Source organism: Hyla sarda, chromosome 2, assembly GCF_029499605.1.
Source record: "Hyla sarda isolate aHylSar1 chromosome 2, aHylSar1.hap1, whole genome shotgun sequence".
Taxonomy (NCBI): Eukaryota; Metazoa; Chordata; class Amphibia; order Anura; family Hylidae; genus Hyla; species Hyla sarda.
Window position 1 is genome coordinate 226890854 of NC_079190.1, and position 25509 is coordinate 226916362.

Sequence of the window (25509 nt, forward strand, 5' to 3'; positions counted from 1 at the left end):
TTAGTAAGATAAGGACTGCGGGGTCTTTGCATTACTGGGTTCACCGGCGCTTGGGGGGACGGTAACCGGGCGTACTATGGAAGTTGTCTCGGTGTTTGACTGTTCTGTTTCTGGTTTGCTGTCATATCGGGATGCCGTCACTAGGTGGCGCTGCTGGGCGCAGTACAACATGTCCCGGATGGCAGGTGTGTTGTCAATAAGGTTAAAATGAAAAACAGGAAGGTTCTATGTGTATGGTACAGCCTCAATAGTTATTTTTGGAGTTTTTAAGTATTATCTGATGTTAATTGACTGGAAAAAAAAAAATTATAATAATAATATACAATTGGAATTTTTTTTAAAGGGGTTATCCAGGAAAAAACTTTTTTTTATATATCAACTGGCTCCAGAAAGTTAAACAGATTTGTAAATTACTTCTATTAAAAAGTCTTAATCCTTTCAGTAATTATGAGCTTCTGAAGTTAAGGTTGTTCTTTTCTGTCTAAATCCTCTCTGATGACACCTGTCTCGGGAAACGCCCAGTTTAGAAGCAAATCCCCATAGCAAACCTCTTCTAAACTGGGCGTTTCCCGAGACAGGTGTCATCAGAGAGCACTTAGACAGAAAAGAACAACCTTAACTTCAGAAGCTCATAAGTACTGAAAGGATTAAGATTTTTTAATAGAAGTAATTTACAAATCTAAGTAACTTTCTGGAGTCAGTTGATTTATATAAAAAAGTTTTTTCCTGCAATACCCCTTTAATGTATATAAATATACATTATAATAAGTAGTATGTAGAGAGGTTTTGGGATAGGGCTGCTTAGGTTTTTCCATTTTTGCACTTTCATTTTTTCCTCCTTACCTTTAAAAAATCATAACTCTTTAAATTTTGCACCTAAAAATCCATATGATGGCTTATTTTTTGCACCACCAATTCTTCTTTGTAACATCAATCATTTTACCCAGAAATTGACTACAAAACAAAAAAAAATAATCATTGTGCGATAAAAAATGAAAAATAAACACCATTATGTAACTTTCGGGGGCTTCCATTTCTACGCAGTACATTTTTTGGTAAAAATGACACCTTATCTTTATTTTGTACGTCCATACGATTAAAATTATACTCTACTTATATAGGTTTGATTTTGTCGTACTTTTATCGTCATATACTACATGCAGGAAAATGTATAGGTTTAAAATTGTCATCTTCTGACCCCTATAACTTTTTTATTTTTCCGCCTATGGGGCGGTATGAGGCTTTCTTTTTTGCGCCATCATCTGAAGTTTTTTGCGGTATGATTTTGATATTGATCTGACTTTCGCTTTTTATTCATTTTTTCATGACATAAAAAGTGACCAAAAATACGCTATTTTGGACTTTGGCATTTTTTTGCGTATGCCATTGACTGCGTGGTTTAATTAACGGGGTTTCTTTTTATAATTTGGCCATTTCCGCATGCGGAAATACCACATATGTTTATTTTTAGTTATACGTTTTTTTTTTTTAATGGGAAAAGGGGGGTGATTCAAACTTTTATTAGGGAAGGGGTTAAATGATCTTTATTAACTTTGTTTTCCCACTTTTTTTTGCAATGTTATAGCCAACATAGGGGGCTATAACACTGCACACGCTAATCTTTTACATTGATCAATGATTTCTCATCGGAAACCATTGATCAATGATTCTGCCTGGATCTCAGGCACTGAGCAGTCATTTGGCGATCGGACACCATGAGGCAGGTAAGGGGACCCTCCTCGTGTAATACAGCTGTTCGGGTTGCCGTGTTTTCACCCCGGCGGTCCCTAACAGCCCACTGAGCTAGCCGGGGGTAGTTTAGTTTCACTTTAGACGCTGCGATCAACGTTGCATGGTTTAAAGGGTTAATAGCGTGCGGCACCGCTATCAGTGCCGCGCGCTATTAGTCACGGGTCACGGCCATGGGCCCGCATTATAGAAAGGGAGCTTTCTCAGGGCATACAGGTACGCCCTTGGTCCTTAACAGGATAAAGGTGATGGCCATGTTGCAAATAGTCACGTCTCCCAATATGCATGTAATCGAGTCATTTTTCATATCCTCAGGCTGTGTACATTTCCAGACCTACTCAGCACTCGTCGTTGATTGCTCTTAAGTACTTCTTAGGAGGTTGGTTGTATTATATAACCACAGTAAATTATCATTTACGCTCGTTAAGCCCCTTATGTTTTATTATTACGAACTCCAGTACGCATTAATCACTTTAGTCCTGATACGTACCTGCGGACTAGTCTCCATGAGCTAGCTTTTCTAACACATAGTAATATATGTCACGGCACTCATACTGTCTTACGCTCATGGCATCTATATTCACACGCTTGTGGCATCTATACTGGTCAGACAATCATGGCATTTATACTGTTCATGTCATAGAAGTCATGGTATTCACACTTTTCATACGCTGTCGTTGTTCATACATTCATAGCATTCATGCTACACATATACTCTTGGCATTTTGGGCTAAGCATACAACCGTGCATTTGTATTCAGGTGTTAAGGGCATTTTTATTGCGCATGGCATTTATACAGTGTTATACGCTCATAGTATTGCGGTTGTTTTTCCCACCATACCTACCACGTCTGCAGGGGGATGCACTGCATAGTTGATGTTACTGAAACGTTTTCAGATAGATAATATCATGTTACATAGGTGGTTGTATACCCTCCATAGCTGCCACGTCTGCAGGGGGATACGTTGCATACTGGTTGGTACTGACACGTGTTCAGAGCAACATCATCACAGCATGTAGGTGATTCTATACCTTCATATCTGCCACAACTGCAGGGGGATACATTGCATAGTTGTTGTTACTAACACACCTTCAGAGCACCAACATTTATGATACATAGGTGGTTGTATACCCGTTGTACCTGCCACATCTGCAGGGGGATACACTGCATAGTCTGTTGTTACTGACACGTCTTCAGAGCAACATTATCACGATGCACAGGCAGTTGCATACCCTTCAAATCTGCCAAGTCTGCAGGGGGATGCACTGCGCAGTTGTTACTAACATGTTTGCAGAGCGGCAACATCACGACACATAGGCGGTTGATTACCCACCATACCTGCCACGACTGCAGGGGGATACACTGAATAGTCTGTTGTTACTGACACGTCTTCAGAGCAACAACATAATGACACATAGGCGGTGGTATACTCCTCATACCTGCCATGACTGCAGGGGGCTTCATTGCATAGTTGTTGTTACTAACACGTCTGCAAAGCAACAACATTATGACACATAGGCTGTTGTATGCCATAGATGCAGGGGGATACATTGCATAGTCTTTTGTTACTGACACGTCTTCAGAGCAATATGCCGACGCATAGGTACCTGCCACGTCTGCAGGGGGATGCACCGCACAGTCGTTGTTACAGACACGCCTTCAGAGCAACAGCATCATGGCACACAGGTGGTCAAATTCCCTTCATACCTGCCACGCCTGCAGTGGGATGCACTGCGTAGTTATTGTTACTGACACACTTTCAGGGAAATAGTTTTATGATATATAGGTGGTTAAAAAAAAAACTACAGGTACGAGGGGTACGCAAGTGATGGTCTTGGCTACAGGCACAATGGCAAGGAAGGTATCGGTCACTCGCGGCATGACATCACCCCTCAGACCAGTTTTTGAGTCTGCAGTTTAATATGTGATTATTGTCCAGGAAAGGGGTTATTCTAGTATAGTAGTAGGTACGTAAGACCTGTCAGGTGGATATGCACGTTGTTTTCTCATAGACTTGGCCGGATGGCTACCCATAGACCTGGCCCGTCTACAGGCACGATGCTTATGCATGGATCGGTCACCCGCAGTGGGCCATTACTCCTGAGACCAGTTGGTTTGTAGTTTAGGGTATGGCTGTCGGTACAATTCGGGTAGTCTTCAGGTAAGTTTCTCAAGCCTAGTACTGGTTACAGGTATCATGAAGATCATGTTCGAGGTCTGTCATGTGGTCCATTTACTCGTATGTCTGAACACAGGTATGTCACATGCAGATTCAGTCAGCACCCTGGTTCCGCCACTGCACACACTAATGATGGATTGAATTACTATACTCAAGTTGGTAACACCCTGAGTAGAGATTCCCTCGCACCCAGCACCAAGAGAGCTTATGTCACAGCTTTCAATTCTTACACAACTTTTTCGGCTCTTCAATATTCCGTTTTTCTATGACACCACCACTATCCTATCGTTTTTTGGGTTTTGCCACTCAGCACTACTGTCAAAACATATTTATTGGGCTTACAACATTTCATTCACTATCCTCTTCAAACAGACAGTCAATCCTGTCTATTCACGCTATCAAGTCAGTTCTCAAGGGAAGTTAGGTGCACAGCACTCCCAAGTGTCGTTCCTAGCAACCTATATAAAGGGACATGTTCCGATTCATGTCAGATATCATGGACACCCGTCCATTTGGTCATATTCCTAGTCTAGTCATAAGGGCTGCCATGTACCTAGCCTTTTATGGCTTCCGTAGGCTGGGCGAATTCAGGCACCAGCATCTAGTCCAGGCCTCTAGTCAAATTAACCACAGCACAGTTTGTATCTCAACATACACACTCTGATCAGCACTTTTAGGGGTAATCCTCAGAATTTTCAGGGCATTAATTCGGAATCTGGGCTGCATCCGCAGTCTCTAGGCATAAGGTTTCCCCGCATATCATCCAGAAGCTAGGCAGGTGGAAGTTGGGCGGTTATTCTACCTACATACCAAATCCGTATCATGACATGGCTGATGTGTTCAGATATCTGGTTCTGTGAATCTCAATAATTATATATTAACCTGCACGGTCTTGGTTTTTGCCCTCTAAAGGCTAACCTTCAATCGTGGTTTTTGGGCACAGTTCAACCGCTATTATTACTATGTACAGTTGTTTAATAGTTTTTCTCACAGCTCCCTATATGTGACAGACAGCATGTGTGCTCCCCCTTCCCAGAGGCTTAATTAGAGTCCTGTGGGCCCCAAGGGGCACATTTTGGACCCTTCCATGACAGCACTAATGGGGTATATAACATTAGCACACACAGGACAATCTTCTACGCATGATCATACTATATACCTAAATATAATACTACAGTATACAAGGAGCAAATTTCACCATATATATTAGCGCTATACTGTAACTGATTAAATCCAATATACCGAGTAGGGATCGACCGATATCGTTTTTTTAGGGACGATACTGATACCGATAATCGGTGCAGGTTAGGGCCGATAGCCGATAACTTATACCGATATTCCGGTATAAGTTATCGGCTATTTAACCCCCTGCGACACAGCTGCAGATCATTGATTTAAAGCGGGCGCTTTAAATCAATGATCTGCAGTGGCTTTTGCGGGGCCATAGGCCGCCGCCGCCACCACCCGCTTCTCTCCCTACCTGCCAGGGTGCTCCGGGCCATCCATCCATCGTTCCTGTAGTGTCCGGGGGCGTTCCGGGTGGAGGGTGGTCCGGTCCGGGCTGTCCTTCTTCTCCGGCAGGCCTCTTCTCCACTCCGGGCAGGCTCCGGCCTAGTACGCTGCATAGACGTCGCTGCGCAGTGACGCCCGTGCGCAGCGACGCACCTGACGTCACGGCGTAGCGGCGTCTATGCAGCGTACTAGACCGGAGCCTGCCCGGAGTGGAGAAGAAGACCGTGGGAGAAGAAGGACAGCCCGGACCGGACCACCCTCCACCCGGAACGCCCCCGGACACTACATGAAGGAAGGATGGCCTGGACCACCCCCATTACGGGTAAGTTTAATTTTTTTATTCACTCGGAGGGTGGGGGAGGGGCCCGACCGGTATAGCGGTATGGGAAAAAATCCATACCGGTATACCGCCCAGCATCACGGTGGGGGGTGCGACGCGGTGGGTCGGAGGTGTGGTGCGGCGGGTCGAGGGGGTGGCGGTCACGGTGCGGTGGGGGCGGTGCGGGGGCCGATGCATTATCGGCTTATCGGCAAGATAATTGCCGATACCGATAATGCCCAAAATCGTGATTATCGGACGATAATATCGGCCATACCGATAATCGGTCGATCCCTAATACCGAGACCATTATTAACCCTATACAAGGGACACATAATACTGCAACATCATGACCACTACCATTACACAATATAGTGACTGGATAATACCGCTACACTGTTACTGAATAAAGTCCACTATATACAGACCAATATTCCCCCATACACTGACCATATAGAGGTAGATACCAGCTCTACACAGGCTCTGCAGACATATATGTGATTACAGATACATGTAGTAACTCACAAGTGCCGTAGTTAGGCTCCCTCTGTGCCCCCATATTTTAGTTAGGAACCCTTACACTGCCCCATATATACTAAGGCCCCCTCTGTGTCCCTATATAGTAGTTAGGCCCCTAACACTATCCCCATTTATGGCAATACTCACCTGTCACACCACTCCTCTGCAGCTCCTCTGTGTCCTCCAACAGTCTGGTCCCCCATCGGTCCTCTTCTCTGACTCTCTGGTGCAGGCAGGATAATGCAGCTGCCTGCACCAGAAGATGCACACAGCTAAAAGTTTGCTTGCTTGAGGATTAGGGATATGTGTTTCACTTTCCCCTAAGGACTCAGTACGGTTATGTCCCTTCTCCTTCCACAGCACAGCCCCTGGACCAGAGAAACGTGATCCAGAACCTCATTGCAGACCCCCCAATATGGACCTTCCCCCAATGCAGACTCCTCGCCATCCACATCAAAACTGTTTTATTTAAAAAAAAACACTCCCCTACAGCCATCGTTAACCCTGTTATTGACATTTTAAAAAACGCTGTTCATCATCGCAATTCGATCTGACGTAGTCCTCCGCATTCACGTATCTAAAATGAGAAGAAAACAAAAACAATAAAACTACAACCATTTCTGTGATTTCTACAAAAAAAAGCTGGTCTGAAATTTTTGATGTAAACTGGACTCTCACCCCTTTGAAAATATCATGTAAAGCAGACAATATACGTGGACGCGCCCACTTTTACAAAACTGATGTGAACAGTGTAAACCGCGGCACAAAGCTCTTGTGGTCGATACTTTTCGCTGCAAATTTTTTTTTTTGGGCACTAAATTCTTAGAGAATCTCCCCCTCTGTGTACTTTATAAAGATTTATGATTTTACTATTGTGCCGAGTTTTGTTCGGCGCACACTGCTGCTCCCGCACTTCTAGCTATGTAAGCAGTGTACCGCGGGAAAATGCCCCAGCTCTGTGAAGTGTGAGGTAGAGAAGGAATGCCCGGTAGAGCAAGGGGGGGGGGGGGGGGGGGGTTCTATATTTGCACAAAATTTATCAAAGATTAGACAAGCAGTGTAAAGGGGTAGATCTGTAGACACCTAATGATACATGTCGCCCATTGTATGTATTTCCCTTGTATGTGGAGACTGATGGTATTTATGTCATAGAGAATGATTTAGTTTTAAGTGAACCTACTCTATTGAAGGGAAGAAAATGCAACTTCAAATGTGGTTTATTATAACAGAACTTTGGAGTTCCAGTTTGTTTGGTTTTATTGGCATTTAGATTCATAGACCTGTGGGGATACTTTTTCCTGTGTTTGCATCATTTATACTGATATCTACTTGCATTAGTAGTGTGAGTATCATCTTTATAATTCAATTATTGAGTCTGGCTTCATCACTTGTGATACAATTTTTTGCTATTGATCAATATATGCGGTATATCGTCTCTGGGGGTCATTTATTGCTATGTATATTGTTTTATGGCATTTTGGTTGAGATATTTTCTGTACTCCTGCAGAGGCTGACAGAATAACCATATTGGTTGACATGGCTCACCGTGTTGTACAGCGCCACCTAGTATCTCGTAGGTCTCATAACATCTCTTAATGCTCGGGTTTAGCATAGCTGCAGTCACCCCCTAATGTTATGTATGTCATCTCCGTACCCTGTCATTCCCGGTAAAGAGGACTCCAACAAAATGGCGCTTATCGCAGACATTGCGGCCACATATGTTTAGCTTCCGGTTGTATGGGGCGAGCGCTTAGCGGACGATATACAGACGGAGATGGTGTTCTGTAGAGCCCGCATCCCTGTCCTGAGCCTGCTCTTGTTGTGTGCACCGGGGCTGTGGGCGGCACAGGGTGAGTGGTGGACCGGGCACAAATGGCGCCTGCGCTCTGCTGCCCACAGCGGCTACTAAAGATTCTTAGTACTGACTACAGTGTATGTAGTGCGGTCACCAGAGGTCCCTGCACTAGACTTTTATCGCTGACTCTACTCACACACACTTATTTTATTTATACTTTATAGCAGTGGTTTCCAAGCAGGGTTCCTCCAGTTGTTTCAGAACGACAACTCCCAGCATGTTTGGCTGTCCGGGCATGCTGGGAGTTGTAACTTTGCAACAGCTGAAGGCACCCTGCTTGGGAACCACTGCTTTATAGCCTATGGAAGGATAGGGGCAATGCAAAAAAATCTATACTGCAGTGATCCCCTCATCTACATATGGGACATGCTGGAAGTTGTAGTTTTACAACAAGCCACAGGTTAGAAGCAGTGATCTAAGTGTATGTGTGTGTATGTATGTGTATGTATATATATATATATATATATATATATATATATATATAATCTCCCCAGATGTTGCCATAAGCATCAAAAGAGCAAACTTTTATTTAGAGTCTATGAGGGACATTTATCAATGTTTGCTTATGTATTCTTTTTTTAGTAATTTTTTCCTTACTTTTTTTTGCTTATGTGTGACTTATTTATCAACTGGTTTCAGCCTGTTGATAATTTTCTTTCACGTAAGCAATTTTTACTTTTTTACTTTGGTAGTAGCTTTTTCTGCTCCATGTTTGAGCTGGAGTAAATTTAGTCAATTTTTAATCCTGTTGCGACTTTTTTTTGCACAGTTGCGACTGTCGCTGTTAATAAATACCTGACTACCCGTAGTCCATTTTAAAATTATTACTACGTAGTTCATTTTTGGAAAACTTGCTTTTCTCGCTTTCCAGTCAAAATGTCGCACGAAAAATCGCGTAGTCGCAGTTGCGACAATTTTGCGACAATTATAGTAAAGAAAACCTGACTGAACCCGTTGATAAATGTCCATATATGTTCTGTCTGCTTTCTGACAGTATAGTTTTAGGGATAGATAAGTAAAGCCCACCACACTTTTCTATGCCTCAGATAAAATGTACAGCCACAAGCATAGTATGTGTACTCTATTTAAGCCCATGACCACGTGACGCCATGGTATACGTATACATACCTTTTTGAAGGTATACTGGTGGTGAACTGAACATCATGTGAATGGGACACAGCATTGGAACTTATGGGCAGTGAATGCCCGTGTATTCATTGGGTATTTACAAATAGGCCTACAAGGCACTGGCCTGGGATAGCAGCTTAAAGGAGTAGTCCAGTGGTGATTCAGTGGTTTACAACTTATCCCCTATCTTAAGGATAGGGGATAAGTTGCAGATCGCGGGGGGTCCGACCCCTGGGGCCCCCCGCGATCTCCTGTACGGAGCCCCGACAGCCCGCTGGAAGGGGGCGTGTCGACCTCCGCACGAGGCGGCGGCCGACACGCCCCCTCAATACAAGTCTATGGCAGAGCCGAAGCGCTGCCTTTGGCAATCTCCGGCTCTGCCATAGAGATGTATTGAGGGGGCGTGTCGGCCGCCGCCTCGTGCGGGGGTCGACACCCGCTATCTCGGCGGAGAGCCGGGGCCCCGTACAGAGAGATCGCAGGGGGCCCCAGCGGTCGGACCCCCCGCGATCTCAAACTTATCCCCTATCCTTAGGATAGGGGATAAGTTTTTCACCACTGGACTACCCCTTTAAGGGTAAGTTCACACAGCGGACTTTCCACAAGACTGATAAGACTGAATCTGCTGTCTTAATGGGACTGCAGTATCCTATTGGAATCAATAGGCATTTAATTCTGGCAGAATTCCGCACGGAATTTCTGCCATGTGAACATAGCCTAAGGATGAGCACTAATACTCCACAGATTGGATGTAAAGAAATTAACTTAAAATTGTTGCACGCAATATTTATATTACCTGCAGCTAGTCATTTAGGTGGCACCTAGTAGTCACATTCTTCAGCGCTGTAATCACGCCTGATGGGGCATGATTGACAGTGCAGGCATGCCCTCTTCTCATGTAAACACATATATATATATATATGTGCTCAGAAATATTATTCTACACACATCAGAGCCCAGTCGAATGGCTGAGATCTCAGGGATCATGACTGCATGACCTCACTGGTTGTTTACTCACTTTATTATTCATGTTCCCTTCAAAGTGCTAACATATTCTGTAGCAGTGTACAGCGGTCCCTATGATCAGGACTTAGCAGGAAGCAGCGTGCATGCTGCAGAGAGCTATATACAGTTGTCAGTAGACTGTAAATGTCATATGGATTATAGATTACAGTGGTCCCTCAACATATGATATTAATTGGTTCCAGGAGAACCATCATATGTTGAAACCATCATATGTCGAGTACATATGTCTATGTAAAAATGGTAATTGGTTCTGGGGCCTTGGAACCATTGTATGTTGAATACATATGTCTATGGGAAACTGCTAATTGGTTCTGGGATGACCATTGTATGTGAAGTGTATGGGGAGTGTTTAACAAACCAGGGTGCCGCCAGCTGTTGCACAACTACAACTCCCAGCATGCATGTACAGCCATTGACTGTCTGGGCATGCTGGGAGTTATAGTTTTGCAACAGCTGGAGGCACACTGATAGGGAAACATTGATGTATAGTGTGTATTGTGTGTATATGTATTGTATGTGATGTGTGACATCGCATACAGTACTGTACAGTTCTTTAAATACCTTCAGGGGGGACAGAATGTCCTCCATTACGATCCTGCCGACTACAGCTCTATAGGAAAGGAAGGGGAGGGCAGCCAGCAGCTCATTGGATGCCTGCAGCAAGATGCTGCAGGCTATTGGCTATGACTGCACTGGGGGGCGGGGCTTACACAGAGCTCACAGTGGAAGCCTGCATGAGTTAGCAGGACAGCATGTGAGTAACAGGAGGCAGAACGGGGTACACGGGGCACATTAAACAACTATCTGTCAGTTACTGAAGTTGTCAGCGCTATCAGCTGTTTGTACGATGGCCCCGACACACAGAAGCATCATATGTCGATGCTGCCTTCAACATACGGTGGGCTCTGAGAGGCCATCATATGTTGAAATGATCATATGTCGGGGCCATCATAAGTCGGGGGGTCACTGTATTATAAAACGTCTGCTGGCAGGGAAGCCAAGGGGTTTTGAAATGCTCCAGTAGCCATGTTAACCTATTGTGTTCTTTCCACAGATTATTTTTTAAACATAACATATTAAAGGATGAACCTCTCTATATTCCTGTCATTTTTGCAGGTCATGAACAAAATGATTTAATGGTTAAAGTCAAGGGTGGAAAGTTCACTATGGGAACAAATGCTCCTGACAATAAAGACGGAGAAGGACCAACCAAACAAGTGACTGTAAAATCATTTGCGATTGACAAATATCCTGTCACTAACAAGGATTTCAGGTACATTTAAACCTATGTTATTCTTTATGCAAGGAAATGTTTGGATAATCCAAATGTGCAGCCAACACAAGTAGGGGGTGTCATCCCACTGTTAAGGTGTGGTCCCCCAGAGTGGTCCCCCAGAGTGGCCAAGACACAGCGAATGTGCATCTGAAAAACTATACAGGTCTGGGAGGGGAGATTTATTAAACCTGTGTAGGAGAGTGGTGCAGTTGCCCATAGCATCTCCCCCATTTTGTTTTTTTCAACTCAACTCCTGCTTGGTTTCCACTTTATAGGTTTTAGGAAACTTTCATTGTAGTGTTTGAGCCAGTCAGAAGTGATTTCACAAGGAATGAGAAATAAAAAGCAAGGACTTATACTTCCCCTTCCTACTGAATCAACTTCGGGCTATGGCTCAAAAACTCAAGTGGAATTCCAGCCAGATACCTCTAACATGGTCTTAAAGGGGTTATCCAGGAATAGAAAAACAGAGCTATTTTCTTCTATAAACAGCAACACACCTGTCCTTGGGTTGTATGTGGTATCATAACATTCTTTTCAATGCAACTAAGCTGCAATACCACACACAACCTGAGGACAGGGGTGGCGCTGTTTTTGAAAGAAATCAGCTGTTTTTATAATCCTTCTTTAAAGGGTTTTTTCCACTTTGAAACATTTCATTCAGCATCTGGAAGCTTCTGGAATCCCATTGTTGAGATTCTTCACTATATACACATACACTTGTCCCCTTGCATATGGTATAATTGTTCATGCAGTGCACCCTTTCTGCTTAATAATATTGTGTCATTTGAGCATTTCAACTAACATACCGAAATTCTTCTTCCCACACTAGAAAGGATGTCCCCTTATTGCTCCCCCTTACCTCAGTATTGGTGTTCCTGGCTCGGGGGGGACATACAGCTTCCACCTACCTCTGTCCCTAGACATCTTATCCACTATCCAAAAGATAGGGGAGGTCTGGCCGCTTGGACCCCCTGCGATCTCCAGCCCAGCACCCCTGCGTCTGGAACATTGATGTTCAGAACGCTGGTTTTGGGCGGCCGTGGTCATGGCATCATGCCTCCTCCATTCATGTGTAAGGGAGGGGGCGTGCTGGGATAAAATGTCTAGGGGCGGAGTATCCTTTCAATTTATATTATGTGCTTCTCTGCCGCTCTCCACCTTTCTTCCATTCTTTTCACCCGCTGCCACACCATGTTCTTCCAGACTATGGCCCCTGTTATCCAGACCCTTTTATTTAAAGATGAAAGACAGGTGATACATATTTTTTTTTACATTTTCAATCTAGAGAATTTGTAAGAGCTACAAAATACAAATCGGAAGCAGAGAACTTTGGCTGGAGTTTCGTGTTTGAGGATTTTGTATCTGATGAGCTTAAAAAGAAAGTATCACAGAAGCTGGAGGTGAGTGTCTGTGCTACAGTCATGGCCGTAAATGTTGGCACCCCTGAAATTTTTCTAGAAAATGAAGTATTTCTCACAGAAAAGGATTGCAGTAACACATGTTTTGCTATACACATGTTTATTCCCTTTGTGTGTATTGGATCTAAACCAAAATGGAGGAAAAAAAGCAAATTGGACATAATGTCACACCAAACTCCAAAAATGGGCTGGACAAAATTATTGGCCCCCTTAACTTAATATTTGGTTGCACACCCTTTGGAAAAAGTAACTGAAATCAGTCGCTTCCTATAACCACCAATAAGCTTCTTACACCTCTCACTCTTTCTTTGCAAACTGCTCCAGGTCTCTTATTGGACGGCGCCTTTTCCCAACAGCAATTTTAAGATCTCTCCACAGGTGGGATTTACAGTCAGGTCCATAAATATTGGGACATCGACACAATTCTAAAATGTTGGGCTCTATACACCACCACAATGGATTTGAAATTAAACGAACAAGATGTACTTTAACTGAAGATTGTCAGCTTTAATTTGAGGGTATTTACATCAAAATCAGGTGAAAGGTGTAGGAATTACAACAGTTTGCATATGTGCATCCTACTTGTTAAGGGACCATTTCATTTAAATGTCGACGGATAGTTCGTGCTGACACTGATGCTCCCTGAGCCTGCAGGACAGCTTGAATATCTTTGGAACTTGTTTGGGGCTGCTTATCCACCATCCGGACTATCCTTCGTTGACACCTTTTATCAATATTTCTCTTCTGTCCACGCCCAGGGAGATTAGCTACAGTGCCATGGGTTGCAAATTTCTTGATAATGGACAGAGGCAAATCTAGATCTCTGGAGATGGACTTGTAACCTTGAGATTGTTGATATTTTTCCACAATTTTGGTTCTCAAGTCCTCAGACAGTTCTCTTCTCCTCTCTCTGTTGTCCATGCTTAATGTGGCACACACAGACACACAATGCAAAGACTAAGTGAACTTCTCTCCTTTTATCTGCTTTCAGGTGTGATTTTTATATTGCTCACACCTGTTACTTGCCCCAGGTGAGTTTAAAGGAGCATCACATGCTTGAAACAATCTTATTTATCCACAATTTTGAAAGGGTGCCAATAATTTTGTCCAGACCATTTTTGGAGTTTGGTGGGACATAATGTCCAATTTGCTTTTTTTTCTCCTTTTTTGGTTTAGTTCCAATATACACAAAGGGAATAAACATGTGTATAGCAAAACATGTGTTACTGCAATCCTTTTCTGTGAGAAATATTTCATTTTCTAGAAAAAATGTCAGGGGTGCCATGACTGTACATGACATTTACGGCCATTACTGTATGTTATATGGTTAATACATGTTGTTGCATAGGATAGAGAATTACTAAATATAAGGGCTGCACAATTAATTGCAAAAGCAATCGAATCATGATATTGCCCATGTGCAATTGCAAATGCTATATTGACCATGTGCGATTGTGACCTTGTAACTTAAAGGGGTATTCCAGACAAAACCTTTTTTTATATATATCAACTGGCTCCAGAAAGTTAAACAGATTTGTAAATTACTTCTATTAAAAAATCTTAATCTTTCCAATAGTTATTAGCTTCTGAAGTTTTCTGTCTAACTGCTCAATAATGATGTCAGGTCCAGGGAGCTGTGCATGATGGGTGAATATCCCCATAGGAACTGCACAGCTCCCGGGACGTGAGTCATCAGAGAGCAGTTAGACAGAAAACAACAACTCAACTTCAGAAGCTAATAACTATTGGAAGGATTAAGATTTTTTTAATAGAAGTCATTTACAAATCTGTTTAACTTTCCGGAGCCAGTTGATATATAAAAAAAAATAAAGTTTTGGCCTGGAATACCCCTTTAATTTCCATGACCCTGCCCCAGAGCAAATCAACATGTATGTCTGTTGTCCCACCTGATCCCCAGGTGTGTAATATGGTTCTGGGCCGTGAGGAAAGCATAAAAAAAAACCTTATACTTACCTAGTCCCAGACCTCAACTGGTCTGCTGCAGATACTGTTCTCCTTCATGTGGTCCCAGTGTTTTCTCTGTGCTTCCTCCTTTAGAGACAAGCTGCTGGTTTCAGGACCTTCCTGCTTGGCTAATCAGCAGCCACAGTTTCCTGCCGTAGCTGTTGATTGGTTGAGCAGGAAGGTCCAGAAGCTAGCTGCTTGTCCTTGAAGAAGGAAGCATAAAGAAAAAGGGGACCACTTGGAGTAGAACAGGATCTGTGGCAGACTAACGGGGAACCAGGACTGGGTAAGCATTAGGTTTCTTTTTTATGCTTCCCCCGCACCCAGCACCAAATTAATTATTATTTTTTTTTTATCTCCAGGACACCCCTTATAGGGTGCGTTCACAAATTTGATGTGCAGATTTGATGCACAGGATTTGTAACTGCAGATTAAAATCTGTGCTCAGATATTTAGTTTACATTGATATCTGCAGCAGAAAATCCTCTGCATCAAATCTGCGTACATGTGAACGTACCCTAAAGAGGTTTCCTAGATGAATATATCTATTAAGTTTATGGTGGTAGTAGAAATAAACACACCAATATCTGCAGACACTATTCCAGCAGTGCCGGGCCCACTGCTGCATCGCAACACATATGGAAACGCCCAATAAGGGGATACTCAATATTTTTTTTTTTTTTATATACCGTATTTTTCGCCATATAAGACGCTCTGGCATATAAGATGCACCCAATTTTAAAGGGTGAAATTCTAGAAAAAAAAGATTCTGAACCTTCAACCTGTGGACCTCCAGATGTTGCAAAACTACAACTCCCAGCAAGCCCGGACAGCCGTTGGCTGTCCGGGCATGCCAGGAGTTGTAGTTTTGCAACATCTGGAGGTCCGCAGGTTGAAGACCACTGGTATAGGAGGTAATACTCATGTGTCCCCGCTGCCCTGGATGTCGCCCTCCCTCGCTGTTGCCGCATCCCCGGGGTGTCCCCGTCCCTCCGAAACGTCTCTGCTGCCGGGTATCCTCGCTCTCCGTCGCCGCCATCACGTCGCTACGCATGCCGCTCCTATTGGATGACGGGACGGCGTGCGCGACGACGTGATGCCGATGAAGGAGAGAGCCGGCCATGCAGGGGATCCCGGCACGGAGCAGACACCGGCAGGTAAGGTCCCTCCCGGTGTCCTGTAAGCTGTTCGGGACGCCGTGATTTCACTGTAGCGGTCCCGACCAGCCCGACTGAGCAGCCGGGTTAGTGTCACTTTCGCTTCAGACACGGCGGTCAGCTTTGATCGCCGCGTCTGAAGGGTTAAAACAGGGCATCACCGCGATCGGGGATGTCCTGTATTAGCCGCGGGTCCCGGCTGTTGATGGCCGCAGGGACCGCCGCGATAGGACAGGTTTTAATGTGTATTCGCCGTATAAGACGCACCAACTTTCCCCCCCAGTTTTGGGGAAGAAAAAGTGCGTCTTATACGGCGAAAAATACGGTACAAGGCAATAATGTTCATGATCTAACGCTCTCATATTGTTGATCTGTTTCTGTTTCAGTCAGCACCATGGTGGCTTCCTATAGAAAGAGCATTCTGGCGTCAGGTAAGAATTTGCAGTATATTATTTGATGTGAATGAATGCAGTTTTCACTCTATTGCTGTGCAAAGTATGCTTCAGTCCCTTCACCCAATGATAATCCTATTTTCCACCTTAAACAAATATAAACAGATACCCATGACTAAGCAGTTAACCTACCAGTGACATATTTGCTAAACAATCTGACAAAGAGTAATATTATACGGAAATTTTCAGCAGATGTCACTTCACCTACACTTTTTATGATGCCTTATTTAAAAATGCTAAAAACTGCAATTGTTATATAGGATCATGAATTCTTCCTATTCCTCCTCGTCTCTTTAGCCAACTGGGCCAGGGTCAGGTATCAAGGAGAAGCTGGACAACCCTGTGCTGCAGGTTAGCTGGAATGATGCGCAGGCGTACTGTAAGTGGCTCGGGAAGAGATTGCCGACAGAGGAGGAATGGGAATTTGCAGCCAGAGGGGGACTTAAAGGTATGGGGAAATTTGGTTCATTCAGTTTTCCGTTCTTTTTAATTGATTGTATAGAAAATATATGTGACAAAACCATGTTCCTCTAACTGTAAACTATAGGAATATACTTTTCCATAAGAAAATGGAAAATATAATAACATGCTATACTCACAGGGAACACCTATCCGTGGGGGAACACCTTTCAGAAAAATAGAAGCAATCTGTGGCAGGTAATATGTTACTTTACAATCATCTTCATGTACAAGGATCAGTCATGAGTTATAGGAAGAAAGTACATAAAATCAGAGCAGCTATATGTATATGTTTTTATGCTGCCATTGGAAATATCTGGAATTCTTATGCTGCTATTAAAAAAGTTTGAGAACAAGGTATCACAAATGAATGATGAACTCTTTGATTGCACTGATTTTTATGATCATGGCCTTTTAACTACCAAAAACCTGATAGCCAATACAGACATTTCAGACAGTTTGCTTATTTTTTCAGGGACCTTGTTGACAATAATGGATAAGGAAAAAAAATACTAACATACAGAACATCACTCCCATCTTTACATTCGAGTCTAGTACAGACTTAATTGTAGGTTTTACTACTAAAATCATTGTATTAAAGGGGTACTCCCGTGGAAATTTTTTTAAATTTTTTTTAATCAACTGGTGCCAGAAAGTTAAACAGATTTGTAAATCACTTCTATTAAAATATCTTAATCCTTCCAGTACTTATTAGGGGCTGTATACTAAAGAGAAATCCCAAAAAAGAAATGCATTTCCTCTGATGTCATGACCACAGTGCTCTCTGCTGACCTCTGCTGTCCATTTTAGGGACTGTCCAGAGCAGGAGAAAATCCCCATAGCAAACATATGCTGCTCTGGACAGTTCCTAAAATGGACAGCAGAGGTGTCAGCAGAGAGCACTGTGGTCATGACATCAGAGGAAATGCAATTCTATTTTGGATTTCTCTTTAGTATACAGCCCCTAAAAAGTACTGGAAGGGTTAAGATTTTTTAATAGAAGTGATTTACAAATCTGTTTAACTTTCTGGCACCACTTGATTTAAAAAAATAAAAATAAAAAAAAAAGTTTTCCACGGGAGTACCCGTTTAACCCCTTAAGGACTCAGCACATTTCGGCCTTAAGGACTCAGACAATTGAATTTTAACGTTTTCATTTTTTCCTCCTCGCCTTCTAAAAATCATAACTCTTTTATATTTTAATCCACAGACTAGTATGAGGGCTTGTTTTTTGCGCGACCAGTTGTCCTTTGTAATGACATCACTCACATCATGACATCACTATATCATAAAATGTATGGCGCAACCAAAAAAACACTATTTTTGTGGGGAAATTATAAAGAAAAACGCAATTTTGCTAATTTTGAAAGGTTTTGTTTTCACGCCGTACAATTTATGGTAAAAATGACATGTGTTCTTTATTCTGAGGGTCAATACGATTAAAATGATACCCATTATTATATACTTTTATATTATTGTTGCGCTTAAAAAAAATCACAAACTTTTTAACCAAATTAGTACGTTTATAATCCCCTTATTTTGATGACCTCTAACTTTTTTATTTTTCCGTATAAGCGGCGGTATGAGGGCTAATTTTTTGCGCCATGATCTGTACTTTTGTTTGATACCACACTTGCATATAAAAAACTTTTAATACATTTTTTATAATTTTTTTAAAATAAAATGTATTAAAAAGTAGCAATTTTGGACTTTTTTTTTTCGTTCACGCCGTTCACCGTACGGGATCATTAACATTTTATTTGAATAGTTCGGACATTTACGCACGCGGCGATACCAAATATGGCTATAAAATTTATTTTTTACGCTTTTTGGGGGTAATATAGGAAAAAACTGACGTTTTACTTTTTTATTGGGGGAGGGGATTTTTCCCTTTTTTTTTTACTTTTACTTTTACATTTTTTTACATTTTTTTTTTTACACTTGAATAGTCCCCATAGGGGACTATTCATAGCAATACCATGATTGCTAATACTGATCTGTTCTATGTATAGGACACAGAACAGATCAGTGTTAACCATATAGCATTCGTCGTACAATGAGGCATTCACGTCCGTAACAAAAAATGTATTGATACAGTAGGTTTCCTTTTTTTCTTGTAGTAGCGTATGTTCCGTCTGCTTTGTCCGTTATGTCATGTGCTTGCTCACATGCTGTAATAATACAAATAATACTTTATTTTCTCCATTAAAACTTTTTTTATACCCAATACTATATTTTCACACTAAACTAATGTGTAATTGTGCTTTGTCCGTCTCTACGCTGCTGGATGCAGTTTTAGATAAGCAGCAGTAAGGACAGACCTAGCCACCATGAGCCCTACCATTTCTAATAAAAGGAGTCCCTTGTGGTGGGGTTCATTGTGACTGGTCCATATTGCCTCTCAGTGTTGTCCCTTCGAGTGCCAAACCTATGATGTGTGTGTTCTTAAAATGTTGCTTAGTAGAATAGCCCCCTTTCAGCCTATGGAACGACTGATGCAATGGATCCAGGTTACTGCATCCAGGGCTCCTATCTGGGCTGGCTCTAAATTACCAGACATGTGATGGCTACTGTTGCTGTCCCAGTTAAGACAAAATGTGCTTATGTAAGTATTGAATAATGGTAGAACTAAAATGGTTGTCCAGGATCACAACATGACTGCTTTCTTTCAGAAACAACACCACACCTGACCACAGTTTGTTTCTGGTATTGCAACTCAGCTTAGTTGAACTGAATGATTTTGAGCTCACAATACCACACGTAACATGTAGACAGGCGTGGTGCTGTGCTTAACAGAAGGCAGCCATGTTTTCTGGTCCTGGACAAACACTTTAATATTCTAAAACAATTTTGTATCAACACTTCATGGTGTGTAACTTGCTCACTTTGGTTACCGTATATACTCGAGTATAAGCAGAGTTATTCAGCATGATTTTTCGTGCTGAAAACGCCCCCCTCGGCTTATACTCGAGTGAACTCTCCGCCTGTCAATCCCTTCTCAGTGTTCTTCAACCTGGGGACCTCCAGATGTTGCAAAACTACAACTCCCAGCATGCCCAGACAGCCATCGGCAGTCCGGGCAGTCCAGCCCCCCCCCCCCTTTAGTTTTCTACTCATCTCCCCTCAGTGGGAAGAAAGGGTGAGCTGGTCCGGGCCAAAACTACAGCTCCCAGCATGCCCGGAGTTGGCATGGGCATGTTGGGAGTTGTAGTTTTGCAACATCTGGAGGTCCGCAGGTTGAAGACCACCGATGAAGGGATTGACAGGCGGTGATGATGAAGGGGGGGGGATGATGACGGGGGTCTGGATGATGACAGGGTGATGATGACAGGGGGGGGATGATGACAGGGTGATGATGACAGGCGGTGATGATGAAGGGGGGGATGATGACAGGGTGATGATGACAGGCGGGGATGATGAAAGGGGGGGATGATGACGGGGGTCTGGATGATGACATGGGGGGGATGATGTATTTCCCACCCTAGGCTTATAGTCGAGTCAATAACTTTAACTTTTCCTGGGTTTTTGGGGTGAAATTAGGGGCCTCAGCTTATATTCGGGTTGGCTTATACTCGAGTATATACGGTATGTATGAAGATGAGGTGCTTACATGCAGTATACCACACACGCTTGTATTGGCTGTCTACTTTTTGTACATATACTATAATTGTTTCTGACATGATGCTCCATTACCTACAGGGTAAGTTCCCTTCCCTGGATACTGCTGAGGATGGTTATCATGGTGTATCACCAGTAGATGCTTTTCCTGCACAGAATGCTTATGGTAAGTAGTTTGTTAACCCCATTTGTGTACATGCTTCTCTTCTAGTTCTATCCTGAAATGCCTGTTTGCTAATATTATATACATGTGATCTTATTACATGTACTTCCCAAACACTGAGTATTTAAAGGGGTATACCAGAGAAAAAAAATATTTTCTAAACTACTGTGGGCAGAAAGTTATACACATTTGTAAATCGCATCTATTTGTAAATAACTCAAGCCGTCCAGTACTTAAGAGCAGCTATAACATCCAGAGGAAGCCATGTATTTTCCAATCCAACACAGTGCTCCCTGTTGCCACCTCTGTCTGTGTCAGGAATTGCCCAGAGCAGGAGTGATGTTGGACAGTTCCTGACATAGACAAAGGTGGCAGCAGAAAGCTTAGTGTCTGATTGGAAAAAAGGTCATGACTGCCCTTGAGGCATATAGCAGCTCATAAGTACTGGAAGGTTTGAGTAATTTACAAATCTGTATAACTTTCTGCCACCAGTTGATTTGAATTTTTTTCTCTGAAGTACTCAAGCTTAGGGTCACACATGCTGTATTTTGCTATGTATTTTCTTCTGCGTATTTTCCTACGTATTGATGCCAATAAGTAGCAAAATCAGCTGCAGAAAATATGCAGAAAAAGATGGCATGTGTGACCCTACACTAAAAGGAGAAAAGATATACCTGAATCATATAGCTGATGTGTTTGAAAGTAGAATTATGGTTTTGATTCTATTACCAAGTAAAAACATCCCTGGACTTAAAAAAAAAAAACTAAAACTTTTGATATGTCGTAAAGACATATCAAAAGTTTTGACCGGTAGGGGTCCAAGTGTTCAGACCCTGACGAATCGCTAGATAGATCTGTGCACTAGGCGTTCTCTCTTGGCTTTATATAAGGTGACCTAGATGTCAGACCATATCTGTTCCATAGACAGAGAGCAGGGAGAGAGGCGCTCAGCTGTGCGCTTTTCTCCCTGCTCATTCTAGCGATCGGTCTAAGTGTTTAGACCCCGACCGATCAGAACTTTTAATGTCTCTACAACATGTTAAAAGTTTGTTAACAGGAACACTCTGAGGTTGCCATTAGCTTAGGTGTGACCTGAAAAGAGTCTTGGAGCCATACATGGTAGGTTTCTACAACAGTGTTCCTGTACACCTCTCAAAAGTTGTTCAAATTTTCTTTAATATCTGAGACATTATGTGGAATTGTGGGTTTGGGAATATAGAGTCTGACTTACTTCTGATTTTTGCATATTAAAACAAACTATATAAATGTGTCTACCAGGACTATTTGACATGTTGGGGAACACTTGGGAATGGACATCAACAGAATATATCTCACCGGGGCAGAGCAGCATACAAAGTAGGCAGAAGAAGTTTGTCCTACGTGGGGCTTCCTGGATTGATACAGAGGATGGCACAGCCAATCATAAAGCTCGAGTGACTACCAGGTACCGATCTTTGTTTTTGTTATCACTATTTAAAACTGGCCCTTTGACTAGCCCAGTTCACTACAGTGGTGTTTACTAAGTCCCATCATGAATGGGTTATCCTGGATTAGAAGAACAGCATAACACCTTTCTTTAGGTCATGTGTGGCTTTACAATGTCAATGGATCTTGGCTGCAATACCACACACAAACTAAGGGCAAGAGTGGCACTGTTTTTCTAATCATGGATAACCTCTTAAAGTATGTATATCTTTATTTATATGTGGGGGATAAACAATGCAACATGCAGCAGCACCGTGCAGGCTCCAAGGTACATTATGTGCAAACATCACTGCTATATTAACAGTACATCATTCCTATTGTCTTAGATTAATGTTATAGGCCTAACCCAGAGAGATAGGTAAGTATCCTGTGGAACAGGTACACTGTGTAGTGCAGGGTCCCATGTGAATGAGGTTGTTTAGTCGTGGCAAGTGGGTTCACACAATGTGATCTATAAATGTAATGTTTGAAAAATATTAGACATTAACTTGCATCTTAGTACCTGCATGGTGCTGCTGCATTCTTTTCTTGTTTGCTTTATAATTACAGCAGATTTGTGCCTGCCCATTTATTATTATTTATAAGTGCTGCCTAACTTTGTAATTTCCATATCCAGAGGATATACAATAAATATCTGATAGGTGTAAGCCCCACCGATTAGGAGAACTGGGTTCCCTTTACCTTTACTACTACAAAGCAGCCGCCCTTACTGTTTATATCAGTCAGGGGTGGCTTTAGCTTGAGTTTCTCACTTAGGATGCTCTTTAACATGGGGTACTGGCCATGGCTGCTGCGTGGCGTGTCCAGATGCAGCCCGCAGTTAGCGGCACATCGCCAGCACTGGTGATAACAGCCAATAGCACTGGGGATTCACCAATAATTGTGGGTTGCACCTGGACTTGCCGCAGCTTTAAAGGAGTACTTTGGCGAAAATGTACGTATCCCCTATCCACATGATAAGGTATAAGTAGCTGGTCGCAGGGGGTTCGACCTCTAGGGCCTCCCGTGATCTCCAGCACGGGACTACTGCATCAGTCGGCCGGCTCCTTACATGACAGTGCGCTCAGCCTATCACCCGCCGAGGCGGGACATCGCTGCGGCTGGTGATAGGCTGATGGCTCTGTGACATTACCATCCCCAGTGTGAGGCAGTTACCGGGGGAACGTAGGAAGGTAAGTTAAAGTTTATTTTGTTTATTTTTGCAGCCCGGGCACAAAGAATATGTAGTACAGTACAGAGTCCCAGCGCTAGCAGCCTGCAACTCACAGGAGGACGCGGAAAGCGGTGCTTGCGGGTAACATGATTAGTTCACCGAAGTGGGGAACAGCGCAGTGCTGGGCTGATAAACCGGGGGGAAGCAGCGCCCATGGGTCACATGATGGGGGGGGGGGGGTAGAGAAATACTGTTAAATATCGTGGAACCGCCATAACTTACAAAAATACTGTGATACACATTTTTGGTCATACCACCCAGCTCTAGCTGCAACACGCACTCCTACCCCCACCCCCCTTATCAGCTACTTATCACCTAAGTAAATTTTTGTGCAAGCCCCAGGGTTTGACTGCAGTAAAGGGGTAGAAGTTAATAAAAGAGCAAATAGCGCCCGGCTCATTCCTCAACACCTAAGATTTCAATATAGATAGCCATGCACAAGTGGGTAAAAGCTGCTGTCTGCTCTTTTGAATTTGTTAATTTTGGTTAAAGGGGTACTTCACCACTAGACATGTCAGATCGCGCGAGGGGGTGCGCGAGTGGCAATCACTTACCTTATCTCTTATTATATTCATACTTTCCTTATTGGTTCCATCTAGGCTCTGTTCACATGACATTTAAGCACTACATTTAGCATGTAGAGCATATTTATAGGACTCTATTGACACAAAAGGCCAAAATAATTTTCTTGTGGCCTCCATTGGGTCAGCAATGCAGCAACACATTTCTGTGCAGAGGCATCCCTCAAAAAATGTATACCGCATGACAAATTTTTTTTTTTCTTAAGCTCAGATCTGATGTGATCAGAGCCTTGTTGATTTTTGTTTCTCTTATTATATTTTGTTTCATATAGAATGGGCAATACCCCAGACTCGGCATCAGATAACCTCAGCTTTCGCTGTGCCATTTCTCAGCCTGCAAAACATGGAAAAGAAGACCTATGAGTCAAGTGACTAAATCATTTATTTCTGTTCTCTTCTGGATCGATCCTGCCTGTTTAATAAAGAGGCACTCCGGTGGAAATGTTTTTTTTTTTTAATCAATTGGTGCCAGAAATTTAAACAGATCCAGTACTTATTAGCAGCTATATGCTGAGGAGGAAATTCTATACTATTTGAATTTCTTTTTTTTGTCTTGTCCACAGTGCTCTCTGCTGACACCTGATGCCCGTAATCAGGAACTGTCCAGAGGAGGAGAAAATCCTCATAGCAAACCTATTCTACTCTGAACAGTTCCTGACACGGACAGAGGTGTCAGCAGAGAGCCCTGTGGACAACACAAAAAAGAAATTCAAAAATCAAAGATTTTCCTCTTTAGCATAAAGCTGCTAATAAGTACTGGAAGGATAAAGATTTTTTAATAGAAGTAATTTACAAATCTGTTCAACTTTCAGGCACCGGTTCTTTAAAGAAAAAAAAAAAACAAATAAGGTTTTCCACTGGAGTACCCCTTTAAAGACTCATTGTATTTTATATGTTCCTTATGGAACGCAGTTTGAACGCGGTCTTGAGACCTTATGTAGATTTTTTTTTAACTATGTAACTATATGAAGGACCAACAACTCTGTAGATTGAGGAAATTTAAAGTAGACAGTATTTTGCAAATCTCGCACTATACTTTTTCTTCAATATACCAGGGCAAAATGTCTATGTGAGATTTTATATTTTTGAGCATCTACATCAGTGGTCTCAAACTGTGGCCCTCCAGATGTTGCAAAACTTCAACTCCCAGCATGCCCGGACAGCCAACGGCTGTCCGGGCATGCTGGGAGTTGAAGTTTTGCAACATCTGGAGGGCCACAGTTTGAGACCACTGATCTACATGAACAGCTCAGTTTGGATAATACAGAAGAATACATTTCCAGTATGCTTTAGTTTTTTGTTATAGTTTATACCAGTTATAGTGAATGTGGCTGAGCTTCATCAGGTATCAAGTAAATCGGTCACTAAACCTCATGTGATGACTAGGCCTGAGCTCCCTAAAATGTCTTGTGGATAGAGGCCTCAGCATTC

General features: G+C 42.7%; 1 protein-coding gene across 2 annotated transcripts in view; it reads left to right on the forward strand.

The window, feature by feature from the left end:
- SUMF2 (sulfatase modifying factor 2) overlaps nucleotides 1-25205 on the forward strand; it is a 41204-nt gene extending 15999 nt beyond the window's left edge. Inside the window, exons 1-9 of one of the 2 annotated variants that reach the window (XM_056556498.1) lie at nucleotides 7920-8129; nucleotides 11405-11561; nucleotides 12853-12967; nucleotides 16494-16538; nucleotides 16857-17007; nucleotides 17161-17216; nucleotides 20718-20802; nucleotides 22078-22243; nucleotides 24351-25205. In XM_056556498.1, coding sequence (XP_056412473.1) covers nucleotides 8054-8129; nucleotides 11405-11561; nucleotides 12853-12967; nucleotides 16494-16538; nucleotides 16857-17007; nucleotides 17161-17216; nucleotides 20718-20802; nucleotides 22078-22243; nucleotides 24351-24441 — 942 coding nt within the window. In that variant the 5' untranslated portion in view covers nucleotides 7920-8053 and the 3' untranslated portion in view covers nucleotides 24442-25205. Of the gene's footprint in view, nucleotides 1-7919; nucleotides 8130-11404; nucleotides 11562-12852; nucleotides 12968-16493; nucleotides 16539-16856; nucleotides 17008-17160; nucleotides 17217-20717; nucleotides 20803-22077; nucleotides 22244-24350 lie in introns of those variants that run through there. The other variant, XM_056556499.1, reaches the window with a different exon arrangement.
- The last annotated feature ends 304 nt before the right edge of the window (nucleotides 25206-25509 follow it).